At 58.0% G+C, this 11774-nt stretch overlaps 2 protein-coding genes across 3 annotated transcripts in view; one reads left to right on the top strand and one right to left on the bottom strand.

The window, feature by feature from the left end:
- Window positions 1–8714, top strand: part of SMYD5 (SMYD family member 5) — a 13587-nt gene extending 4873 nt beyond the window's left edge. The window contains exons 2-13 of the mRNA XM_045286682.1: window positions 1218–1326; window positions 1883–2022; window positions 2363–2484; window positions 2835–2904; window positions 3601–3705; window positions 4684–4746; window positions 4866–4936; window positions 5438–5544; window positions 5767–5823; window positions 6560–6654; window positions 7276–7346; window positions 7442–8714. Coding sequence (XP_045142617.1) covers window positions 1218–1326; window positions 1883–2022; window positions 2363–2484; window positions 2835–2904; window positions 3601–3705; window positions 4684–4746; window positions 4866–4936; window positions 5438–5544; window positions 5767–5823; window positions 6560–6654; window positions 7276–7346; window positions 7442–7589 — 1158 coding nt within the window. The 3' untranslated portion in view covers window positions 7590–8714. The remainder of the gene's footprint in view (window positions 1–1217; window positions 1327–1882; window positions 2023–2362; window positions 2485–2834; window positions 2905–3600; window positions 3706–4683; window positions 4747–4865; window positions 4937–5437; window positions 5545–5766; window positions 5824–6559; window positions 6655–7275; window positions 7347–7441) is intronic.
- Window positions 8715–9121: 407 nt separating this feature from the next.
- PRADC1 (protease associated domain containing 1) overlaps window positions 9122–11774 on the bottom strand; it is a 7570-nt gene continuing 4917 nt past the window's right edge. For both annotated transcript variants that reach the window (XM_045286685.1, XM_045286683.1), the window contains exons 2-5: window positions 10800–10900; window positions 10233–10342; window positions 9811–9978; window positions 9122–9592 (exon numbers count right to left, since the gene is read on the bottom strand). In XM_045286685.1, coding sequence (XP_045142620.1) covers window positions 9472–9592; window positions 9811–9978; window positions 10233–10342; window positions 10800–10900 — 500 coding nt within the window. In that variant the 3' untranslated portion in view covers window positions 9122–9471. The remainder of the gene's footprint in view (window positions 9593–9810; window positions 9979–10232; window positions 10343–10799; window positions 10901–11774) is intronic.

The following is an 11774-nucleotide window of genomic DNA, read 5'->3' as shown; positions in this document are numbered from 1 at the left end:
GGTTTTTTTCTGCTCTGACTTTAACTGCTAACCCCAAGGTCAGTGGCTCCAACAGACCAGCAGCTCCACTGGAGACAGAGGAGCATGCCTTCTCTCTGGAGGTACAGCTCTGCCCTTGGACCCAAGTCCATGGCTCTGGATTGGGTTTGGCCCATCTGCCGCTGCATCTCCTTTACTGCTGCTCCTCCATGGACTGCTGGAGGAGACTGGTTCTTGGCCTTGAGCTCCAGGGCTCATGGGCCCACTGTCTGTACTTCCTGCTGTTCTGAGGTTGGCAGTGTCTGTCTGGTCGGAGTAGCAGTGCCAGTGGAAAGTGGAGGTGTTGAGCAGCCACACTGCCACAGGACATTCCGCGGTGTGTCAGTTGTCTTTGCTCCCTGTGTTATGGCTGCTCAGTGTTGGCAGGGCCACCACCCTTTTGTGCCAATGCACAGTGGTCGGAGAAGCCACCGAGCCGAAAGTGCTGCCTGTCTACTTGTGCATGTGTGTGCAATGTGACAGCTGGCGCTGTTTTCCCATCTTTCCTCCTTGCCTGATGGACATCATGCTCTGCGAGTGTTTCCCAGACGTGTGCATCCCCCGGGCAGCTTGTTGAAATGCAGATCCTGATGCAGCAGGACTGTGATGAAGCCCAAGATTCTGCATGTCTGACAGTCTCTGGGGTGATCTGGGTGCTACTGGGCCATGGACCTGACTCTGGGTAGCAAGGAGCTGGAGCTCGGCGTCCGTTCACCATGTCAGATCGTTACATACTGGCCTGGCATTAGGACTGGCGCTAAGATGAGCCCCTTCCTTTCAGTGAGTGCTGCAGGTATTCATTCGGCTGGCTGGGGAAGTAAAGTACAGGCTCCCGAGACTAGGGGTTCCTCTACAACCCGGAGCGACAGCAGCACGGCCAGGAGCCTAGAAGGGCCTGTGGTGACTGGGAGAGCACTGCCTCCCTGACACAGGAGAGCCCGCCTCCTGGGAGCCTTGAGCCTGCTCTGGCCATCTTGTGCATTCTCTCCTGTGAGCTGGCCGCCGTGGAGACCCCCAGCGTCAGTCCCTCTGTTTGGAAGGGACTAGCTGTGTGGGCCCCTCGGAAAGTAGGCCAGACGTGTGTTTCTAGAAGAGGCCGTTGTGGAGGGTGCCGAGCGGTCTTCGTGAGCACAGCGCGCTCTGCAGAGAGGGAGGCACACGAGGGAGAGGCTGGATGGTCCTCCCTTCTCTGCCTGCAGGGAAAGGGGCTGTTTGCCAAACAGCTGATCCGGAAGGGGGAAACGATCTTCGTGGAGCGGCCGCTGGTGGCTGCGCAGTTCCTCTGGAATGCACTGTATCGCTACCGAGGTGAGCACGTCCCCAGCGCACGCACACTCACATCTCCTGTCTCTGGACCCGGGCATTCGGGAGGGAGCACGTGCCTCTGTTCAATCTCAGGCCATGTGGGCATGTGAGCCTGGAGCTGTGTGTCCTTCCAGTGTGCTCCCCTGGGGCGGGGGCGGAGGGCAGCCACTTAGGCACAACTCAGGAGTCTGGCCATGAAGTGTCATGGACTGGACGTCATGCTGCATGGCCACATGCCAAAGCAGAGCCCTCTTGGCCAGAGCCGGCCGCCGAGTCAGGGCTCAGAGGGCCGTCGGATGCCTGGACGCTGCTGACCGCAGACTGTTCCACACTTAGCCTAGAGCCCATCCTAGGGAGCGGGGTAGGGTGGGGTGGGGGCAACCCCCTGCAGCCAGAGGAGCGGGAGTCAGACAGGAGGGGTAGGTGCTCCCAAGAGCAACTAGGTGACGTCCATTCATGCACCCCCTCCTCAAGCATGCCCCTGAGCCCGCTGTGTGCCCGGCTAGACCTGGCCTCAGCCTGTTCACCACCCACGTGCTCCTGTCTGACTCCTTGCCAGCCTGTGACCACTGCCTCCGGGCCCTCGAGAAGGCAGAGGAGAACGCCCAAAGGCTGACGGGGAAGCCAGGCCAGGTGCTGCCTTACCCAGAACTATGCCCCGTGAAGAAGGACCTCCACCAGAACTGTCCCCACTGCCAGGTGAGCACCCTGCTGGGGAGGCCTTGGCTGAACTCCTGGGGAGGCAGGAGTGAGACTCACAACAGAGGGCGAGATGTTCCAGCCTTGTTCTCCCTGCTCCAGGGCTGCGTCTGGGAAATGGGCATGGTGGGAATTTGCCCTCTTCCCTCCTGCCCCTGTGGGCCCTCTGCCTGGCAGGGGCTTTTCCTTCCCTTCCCTTCCCTTGCTGAGGGTGCCTCTCCCCAGCACCCTGGGTGTGCTCATCTTATACCCTCTGAGCCTGTTTGTGGAAGAAGTGCGTCCATCAGAGGAGGTAATGCCCGGCAGGCCTCCCCTTGTGCTGACTCTCCCCACCTACCAGGCGGTGTACTGCAGTGCAGAGTGTCGGCTGGCGGCGGCTGACCAATACCATCGGGTCCTCTGCGCAGGGCCCTCCCAGGACGACCCCCTGCATCCACTCAATAAGCTGCAGGAGGCATGGAGGTAAGTAGCATCTCCTTTCTCCTTTCTGGTCTCCCTCCCTGCCTGCCTCAGCCTTGCAGCTGTCTTAAAGGGACCACCCCAGGCCCTCGGATTGTCCCTCCATCCTCATATAAACCCAATCCTTGCTGTTCACCTGAGCGCCAGGCCCCGCCCTCCTCAGTGTTGGACACACTCCCACAGAGGGCATGAGTACCCCTGCCCCTGAGGATGCACAGCCCTGCCCAAGTCACTGCCATGGTTCACTCTTAGGCTGCAGATGGATTGGCATCTGGGGTTCTCAGCAGCTGGCAGACTGGGCCTTCCAGCCACTGGGGAGGAATTTCTAGGCCACACTTTTCTCTCTTTCCCAGGAGTGTTCACTATCCCCCTGAGACTGCAAGCATCATGCTGATGGCCCGCATGGTGGCCACAGTGAAGCAGGTGAGCCCACCTGGCCTCTAGGAGCGAACTCAGTGGCTGTGAGCCCTTGGCCTCAGGCTCCTCCTCACCTCCAGGCCTGCCTCGGATGCATGGTTCTCCCTGGCTTCCCAAAGGAGCACTGCTTGCTATGTAAACCCTCAGGAGTACGCCAGCTGTCAGTCAGACATACGGAGTGGGAGAGCGGCCGGGCTCATTGCCCCCTGTAACCTTTGATCCCTGGGAGGACTTAGGCAGTAGCAATGCATGCCTTGGATTTACAGGGGCCTCCTTTTCAAGACTGAGGCCCGCACATCAAGTGAGGCCCGCCCTGTGTAAGCCCCTTCTCTCAAGAATGTGGCTCCTCGGCCTAGTGTCCCAAGTGTGCTTGAATTGACTGGCTTGGCTCCATTTGGGAAGACAGTTGGACTGGGCAGGGGTCTCTGGGGCAGTGGTTCTTTACCTTCCTCATGCTGCGACCCTTTCATACAGTTCCTCTTGTGGTGGTGACCCCCAGCCATAACATCATTCTACTTGCTACTTCATCACTGTCATTTTGCTACTGTTACGAATCAGGAGACCCCTGTGAAAGGGTCGTTCGACCCCCAGGTTGAGAACCACTGGTCTTGGAGCTGGTGCTTGGCTGTGGCCCTCTGGTGGCAGGGGCTTGAGTCTCACAGCCTGCCCCTCCACGTGGGTGTGCTTGGGACCGTCCTGCAGGCAAAGGATAAGGATCGCTGGATCAGGCTCTTCTCCCAGTTCTGTAACAAAACGGCCAATGAGGAGGAGGAGATCGTCCACAAACTCCTGGGGGACAAATTCAAGGTTAGTGATCCCAACCCCCAGAACCTGGGCTGCCTTTGGTACCTGAGGAGGAGGGTGTGGGATGTCCTTCACATGTAGTCCCACCCCAGCCATCAGAAAGGTTAGAGCTTGGGTAAAACAACCTGTGTCCCTGTTACTGTCTAGCTGCATGGCCTGAAGTGGCCCTGAGATTTGGGAGTGGGGAGATTGAGTGGTGACACATGAACACAGGCCTGGGTGCCTCATCCTGAAAGTGCTCGACACCTTGCTGTGGGAAGCTGACGTTGTGCCTGCCCCAGCTCAGGGCAGCCCCCTGCGTGTCCGAGCAGTTACCGTTTGTCCCCCCAGGCACAGTGGCGGGGAATTGGGTACAATGGGAAAGCGAGCAGTTTGGTCCCACCGCCCTCTAGAAGCAATCAGAAACAGAATCTTAACCGCCAACTTTTTGAACACCCATTTCCAGTCAAAGAATGACTTGCTCGGGACCCCCAGCTTCTAGGCGGGATGGGCCTGAGGGTGGACTCAGGGTGTGGCTGCCAGGTCTGGGAGGCCTGGAGCTTGGAGGTAAGGACTGGCCCCAGCCTGCGAGTTGGGGTGCTGGGGAATAGGGATGGTCTGAGGTGTTTTCCACGCCATGGGAGAGCAGGCCGGCCAGCTGCCGAAGCAGGGTGAGCCTCTGTGGGCTTCCTCCAGGAGCCTAGGCGGTGTCGTGGTCACGTGTGGTGCTGAGATCTGCAAGGTCAGCAGTTTGAAACCACCAGACCAGGCTTTTACTCCCGTAGTTATAGTCTTAGAGCCTCGTGGGGGCAGTTCTACCCCGTCCTATAGGGTCACTGTGTGTCAAAATCCACTCGATGGCAGTGAGTTGGGGTGTCGTTTTGTATGTGGGGGGCTTTCCTCTGGCCCCAGGGAAAGCTCAGCTTACAGAGTGGGCCCCTGTCCTCACACCGTGCCTTCTGGGCCCTGCTGGGTGCCAATGGGGAGCTTCTTCTTGACCAGGGCCAGCTGGAACTTCTGCGGCGGCTCTTCACAGACGCCCTCTATGAGGATGCGCTCAGCCAGGTGAGCGGAGTCGGCCAGTGGGTTGGGGTCGCTCACTGAAGACCTCCTGAGCAGAGAGTGACCCAGGAAAGGAACCAGGTGGCCGTGACCTGAGCAGTGGACCCCTCTCTCCCTGACAGTGGTTCACTCCTGATGGATTCCGGTCTCTCTTCGCTCTTGTTGGAACCAACGGCCAAGGCATCGGGACCAGGTGAGGAGGGAGAGAATAGAATGTTCTAGGGCTACTGGACTTACCTCTGAGGGCTCAGGGTGGGGTGGGGGAGCTGAGAAAGGTAGCCACGGCTCCTTTAAAGACAGAGCAGGGAGCGGTTCCCTGGCCAGAACACTGTACTGGACACAGAGGGTCAGAACAATGAGGCGTCCAGAGTTCTTCTTTGGGGCCTGGTTCTGCCCTCTTTGAGAATTTGCATATCCACCTGAGCTACTGCTTCAGAAGCCACATTATAACAAGCGCACAGGTGTTCCCTGTGTACACTTAGGAGTCACTGGGGGAGCATGGAACGATGCAGGTTGATTCCGCCTTCCGGGGCAGAACTGCAAAATATCAACAGGGAGGATAGGGACCCCACCCTTGAGAAAGACCTGGGGTTTGGGTGGGAAACCCCTCTACCTCCAACCTGGTGATGGAGAGTCCTATGAGTGGGAGACCCCAGCCGCCCACCCCCTTGATCATGGATGCCTGGGCCCCCAGCTCCCTGAGCCAGTGGGTCCACGCCTGTGACGCTCTGGAGCTGAAGCCTCGGGACCGCGAGCAGCTGGACACCTTCACCGATCAGCTGTACAAGGATATCGAGGCAGGTCGGTGAGCTGCCCCCTACGTCTGTGTGCTTGTGGGGTACCTAGAACTTCCCAGGGTTCGGGGACAGGAAACAGCCCGAGGGCCATGTAGAGGCTCAGTGTGGGGCAAAGAGGGTGATGCTTACAGAAAAGCAGACTGTGCCTCAGAGGAGGGTGGCTGTGTTGGCGGTCCCTGTCCCGTCAGCCTGTGTCAAAGAAGGTCTGCACTTTCCTGTCTTGCAGCAACTGGCGAGTTTCTCAATTGCGAAGGATCCGGCCTCTTTGTGCTTCAGAGCTGCTGTGAGTCGTGGCATTTAGAAGGGGCTCCGTGGCATTTCTGCCATGGCCGGCTGGCCCTGGAGGCATACTTGCCGAGAATCCTTCAGGGCAGCTGGGTCAGGTCTGCGCTCCCTTGAGCATTTCCTTGGGCCTATTGAGCCATCGTTTTCTTTTAATCATTTTATTGGGGGTTCGTACAACTCTTCTTACAATCGATACATACATCCATTGTGTCAAGCAAAGTTGGTGCCAGCCGTTTTCACTCGTCTAACTGAGTCTGCATCCATCTGCATTCATCGGGAACCCCTCTAGTGGGACAGGGCCCGTGCCAAGAAAGCAATGACTCTCGGGAAGGGAAGCACAGGCCGGTGCTGCCTGGGAGCCTTGGCAGGGGATGCTGGGAAAAGCAGGAGACCCTCAGCACCTGATGGGAGAGGAGGGCTGGTCTCACACCTGTACTGCGCTCTCAGAGAGCCAGTCTCCGCTGTCAGCACACGTTCAGTAGCAGACAGAATGAAGTGGCCTGCTGGGGGTCTTGGTGTTCATTTAGCACCCTGACCCTTATTCTGGGGACATTGGCAAACTCAGAATGAGGTTGGCCTGTGAGGCAGCATGCAGGGTGGTGGAAGCAGTGACCCGGTCTGCGGCCTTCAGCAAAGAGCACTGGGTGGCGCACTGGAGGCTGAGGGCGGGGTCCAGCGCTTGCCCGTTATCAGCTGGTCAGTGCTCACCACCACCTGCTCCTCTCACCAACCAGGCAACCACAGCTGCGTTCCCAACGCGGAGACCTCCTTCCCAGAAAACAACTTCCTTCTGCATGTCACTGCGCTGGAGGACATTAAGCCAGGAGAGGTGAGGGGGCCAGGAGCCCTGGAGGGCATGCAGTGGGCCTCCTAAGTTCTCACCAGGGATGGGGAGCAGCAGTGGCTAGAGGCCCCTACTGGGTTGACTCCACCCACTCTCCTCCCCCACCCCACCCCACCCCACCCCACCCCATGAGCTTGGACAGGGATCCTCTTGCTCATGGGATGTGTTCCTCCCCCACACCTCCAAAACAACTCCAAAATGCTATCTCAGAGCAGGATTTGAAGGGCAGCTGTGTGGGCCCAGGATGTCTCTAGCCACCTCCTGGTCAGCAAATAGAATCTCCCAAGAAAAGGAGGAGATGACTCCTGGCAGCATGGATGAGGGGGTTCTGGCTGTTGGCACAGAGCCTATCTGAATCTTCTTTCAGGGCAGGTGGCATTACCTTGAGATGACCCCTGACCCCAGTCTCAGAGCCTGGCCAGTGTTGGCTTTAACCATGGCCTGAGACCAACCACAGCCCTTTTGTCTCAGACACTGATGCTGTGGCCTACCTGCAGAAGACAGAGTGAGGCCTGGCAGCTCAGGGATTGGAGATGGGACGGCGGGGTATAGTTGGGGAAGCACTTAGCCCATCTAATATGGGGCCCTGCCTCCTCTCCTTGGCAGGAAATCTGCATCAGCTACTTAGACTGCTGTCAGCGGGAGCGCAGCCGCCACAGCCGCCACAAGATCCTCAGGTGTCAGCTGGGGCCTGGTGGGCAGCGGAGCTCTGGGGACCTCTGTCCCCGAAGCTCCCTGACTCCATGCCTCCCCCCCGCCAATGGTCCTGCAGGGAGAACTATCTGTTTGTCTGCTCCTGCCCTAAATGCCTGGCAGAGGCTGATGAACCCAATGTGACCTCAGAGGAGGAGGATGACGATGAGGAGGAGGAAGGAGAACCAGAAGATGCAGAACTGGGGGACGAGATGACCGACGTGTGATGCTGGCCTGCCCAGAGGGGCCTAGCCCAGACCCTGCCGGAAAAGGGGGCCCTTCCTCCAGAGAAGAGGCTTGCAAGGAAGTTGTCCCCCACCCCCATTGCCTGCTTCCCCTGCCTGCCCCCATTTTCTCTGTCGCTGCCAGAGGATAGGACAGGCTGGGCCCTGGCCCTTCGTCCCCACCAGACCTCACACCCTGAACCCCACTGCTGAGCTGGCACAGGCTCCGTGTTTTCATCGAGCCTCCCCCAAGGTGCTCCGCCCAGGCGAGAGGGACTGAAACCAACACCGACCAGTATTTCTGCTGCTGGCTGTCGGCCCACAGCCCATTCTTCCCACCCACCGAGGCTGGCCCCTCAGCATTCTGCTATCTTTTGAGGGCCTCAGAAAGGGACGCAACTCGAGAGCAGTGCTGCTCTGCACGAATCGACAGGACCGCAGCAAGCCACAGCCAGGGCCAAATCTGAGGAGAGCCGATTTCACGGAAATCCCTCCCTTCCTCCCCGGGGGAGGACTTAGCCCTCCAGAGCTGGGGCTCCCTGGGGAGGGGGAGCCTCCCCGGATCAGGGCGATGATTTCTTCCCTCCTCATGCTCTCCCATGTGGCCCAGGCTCCCCACCTCTTGCCTCGGCCTTACGGGGCATAGAGGAGGCCCGGCCTTCCTCAGACAGGCACGTGGGGGCCCCTGCAGCACGGCTGAGGCCTTGTGCTCCTTAATTTAGGATGTTCTAGAGTCTTCTATGAGTCAGTGAGGGAGGGGCTCTCCTGGCCTCAGTCTCTAGGGTGTCCAAGAAAGAAGACATATTCCAGAAACATGGAAGAGCGAGGCTGGAAGCTCTAGAGGAGCCCCACGGACCCTCTACCACACAGCATTGGCGTGGCGCTCTGGTTGGCTGCCGCATAAACTCCAACCCAGCACTTCCAATTCCCTCTGCCTCCCTTCCTGAGGGCCCCATCAGATCCTGCCAAGGACCCCCGGGAGGGCAGGCGCCCACCACAGGCCATTCCGTGAGTCATGGAGCCCGTTGGACTGTGCTTGCTGGCCCTGCACCTGCTGGATTCTCAATCCTCCTGCACAGCAGCCAGCACCCCGCCTGCCCGCCCAGCTCAATAAAACGTGAGTGGTGACAGGCCTCAGCTGGAATCCTTTGTTGAGGGTGGGGTGACAGGTTACCCAAGGTCCCCAGAAGTCACTGGGTGGGTGACAGTCAGCCAGGCAGTGGTGTGAGATGGAGCCTTAGCTTCCTAGCATGCGCTCCTCACTGGTTACAGCCCCATTCTGCCATAAAGCCCTAAGTGAGAGTCCTCTGAAGCATCCAGTCCCAGGCTGTAGGGTGAGGCTTCTCCCCCAGAGGCTGAATAGGGATTTCTAGGCTGTTCAGCAGGACGGCCTGGAGATGAGAGGCCCGCAGTCTGGGCCCTGGGCCTCATGGACCACTGGAAAATCCTCCTCCCTGGGCCTTGATTCCTTCTCAAGACGGGTGTGGGTGGGTGGACTCTGAAGGCGCTTCCCACCATGTGCTCTTAGAACATTCTAACACCTGATGGGTAGCTTTATTGCTAAAAAGTCTCTGGTGGTTTTTTTAGTCCCAACACACCAGCAACTGCTGGGAGAGGTGCTGTGAACCGCACTGGAAGGAGACCTTAGTGGGGGAGACGAGAGCCAGGTAGGAAGTAGCCGGTTGACCTTTGTCCAGATCCTCCTAGCCAGAAACCCTGGGGCTTGCACACAGAAGGTCAGTGGCAACTTCCTTCAGTCTAGCCAAGGCCCGGTCTCTTCCTTGCTCCTTGGTTCCCACCCAGCCCCCAAATCCCAATTAGCTGAAATCCAGGTTTCCCCTCCCAACCCCAAGTTGCTTATAGTCGGAACTTAGGACCAGCTCTTCTACCAGAAGGTCCAGGGTGGCTGCAGCAGCTCAAAGGTCGGGATGCTGGTCACGTTGACGGGGATAGAGATGATGGCCCACGGCAGCCCATGCTGCTCCAGCGATCGGCGGATCATGTAGCTGGGAGGGCAGAGAGACAGTGGCAACGGTCACCGCAGCACCCCACTGTGACCCACTGTCCCCCCACCACTCAGGGAGTCCCAGAGCATTGAGGTCTTTCTCTGCCCTCCAACCAGGATGCCCCAAGATCAGGCCTGCGAGAAGGGACTGGGGATTGCCCTTGGCTTCCCTGAGTCGTGCCACCTAGCCTGATAAAGCTAGAGACCAGGGCCCCTCACCCATCTCGGCCGAGCAGGAAGAGGGCTGGGATGTCAGCTGTACGCTGGGAACTGTCCTGGATCATCTCCACGTAGAAGCTGTCATTGTCCACCGCGTTGTCCGAGATGATCACTGCCCGCCCGCCGTGTTCCTGCACCACCCGGGTCTTGGAGAGGAAGGAGCAGCCCCTGGAAGAGGTGGTGGTGAGACCGAAGGAAAGGGGGCTGGCTGCCCCTTCTCAGACCACTGTGTAGGTGGCAGGAAGCCCCTTTGCTCTAATGGTTACTAAGAGCCAAGAGGGGCAGGGGTGATCGTGAGCCACTTTTTAAAATACCTTCAAAGCATTACTCCCACATACACACACGCTATTAGAAAGCCCACCAACTCTCCCTGAAGCTGCATGATACCGGCTTTTCCCTCTGCCTGCCTGCCCACTCCTTACCCCCTCTCCACCAGAGCGATCTGGTCCTGGATGAAGAAACCGTTGCTGAGCTCCCCACAGGCCTCAGGGGGTTCCGCAGGCACGAGATGGATCTGCTCATACCTGGTGTGCTAGAAGACATCCCGGGGGCGAGAGTGTGAGGGTGGCCCACCACAGGCGGGCTCACAATCCCAGTGAGATGGTGCCTCACAGCTGGAAGGAACGTGGGGTTCTGTCCACAGGACACACTGGTGCATGGTATGCTCAATGTGCCTACCTGTCTGTCCTGCCCCACCTGCCTTCCCAAAGCTGGGCAGGGAGTTGGTGTGGCCCACACAGGCACAGGCTTGCCTGAAATCACACAGTTTAGAAGGGGGCTGGTGCCCTTGGTTCCCACTGTGTGAGAGAGCCTGCCCCTCGCGGTGCCCCTGGGGGTAGCAGAAAGCATTTCTTGCCTGCACTGCAGCCCTTGGTGGGCTCAGCTGTGTTCTGGTGGCCGCGTTCAGGCACTCGTTGAAGGGACGAGAGGGCCACTTCAGCTAAGTGAGAAGACGAAGAGTCAGAGGACTGGGGCCTCCCAAAACTTACAAAGATACCTCCGAAGTCCTTGGCAGGCGTTGCTGTAAAGATGTACCGGATGTCCCCAGGACTCAGCACTTGGAAGTACAAGTAGTCATGGATGCGTAAGCCTGAAGGATAAGGGGGCCGGTGAGTTCTGGGGAAAGCAGCTGGCTCGGGTTCAGACCATGGACCCTGTGGCGTCAACTGGCCTCTCCGGGAGGGTGATGTAGACAGTGCCTGCCCTGAGGACAGAGCTAGTAACCCCAAGGGTGAGAGCTGCTGTCCTGGCGTCCCCTTCCTGTCCCCATTGCCACTCCCTGCCAGCCTGTTCTTGCCCTGACTCTTCTAGCTGCTGCTTTTTAAGAAGCAAGGTTTGAAGGAAAGTTTTCTTAACTCTTCTGTCTGCCTTCTAGTTCCTGAGGTCCAATAGTTATCACCTCGACACAAAAACATGATCACTTCATCATCCCCAGGACTTCAAAGACTTCCCTTTGCACTTAAAATCAAATCTCAACTCTCAAATCGAGCCTACCAGATACTGCCTGACCTGCCTCCTGGCCACTAGTCCAGCCTCATCTGGTTACTACACATCTTCAGGTTACAGTGGCCTTTCAGTTTCTTGGCCATGCAAGCTCTTCACTTCTGGTCATCCTCCAGCCTACCTAGAAGGCTCCCTCACGCTCCCATTCCAGCTCTCAGCATGACGTACTCCTACTCATCCTCTGGCTCACAGCTTACATGTCGTCTCTCAGAGACACAGTCTGCTCTTTGAGTGTTTTCCCCTATGCCCCTGAGCTCCTCTTACACTTCTTCTCCACAGATACTTTCAGCATAATCTGGAGTTATATAGCATTAATAATGCTTTTAATGTCTGTTTCCTCCTCTAGGGCAAGGGTTAGAAATGTATAGTCTGACTTTTTGTTACATCCGAATGTCTACCACAGTGCTTAAGACACAGTGGGTACGTACAGGGTTGGTGATGGGTCAATGAACAATCACTGT

The sequence above is a fragment of the Echinops telfairi genome, unplaced genomic scaffold, assembly GCF_000313985.2.
Source record: "Echinops telfairi isolate 266 unplaced genomic scaffold, ASM31398v2 ScPeMD7_9;HRSCAF=40, whole genome shotgun sequence".
NCBI lineage: Eukaryota > Metazoa > Chordata > Mammalia > Afrosoricida > Tenrecidae > Echinops > Echinops telfairi.
Note: the sequence above shows the minus strand (reverse complement) of the source record. Positions and strands in the feature narration are given on the sequence as shown.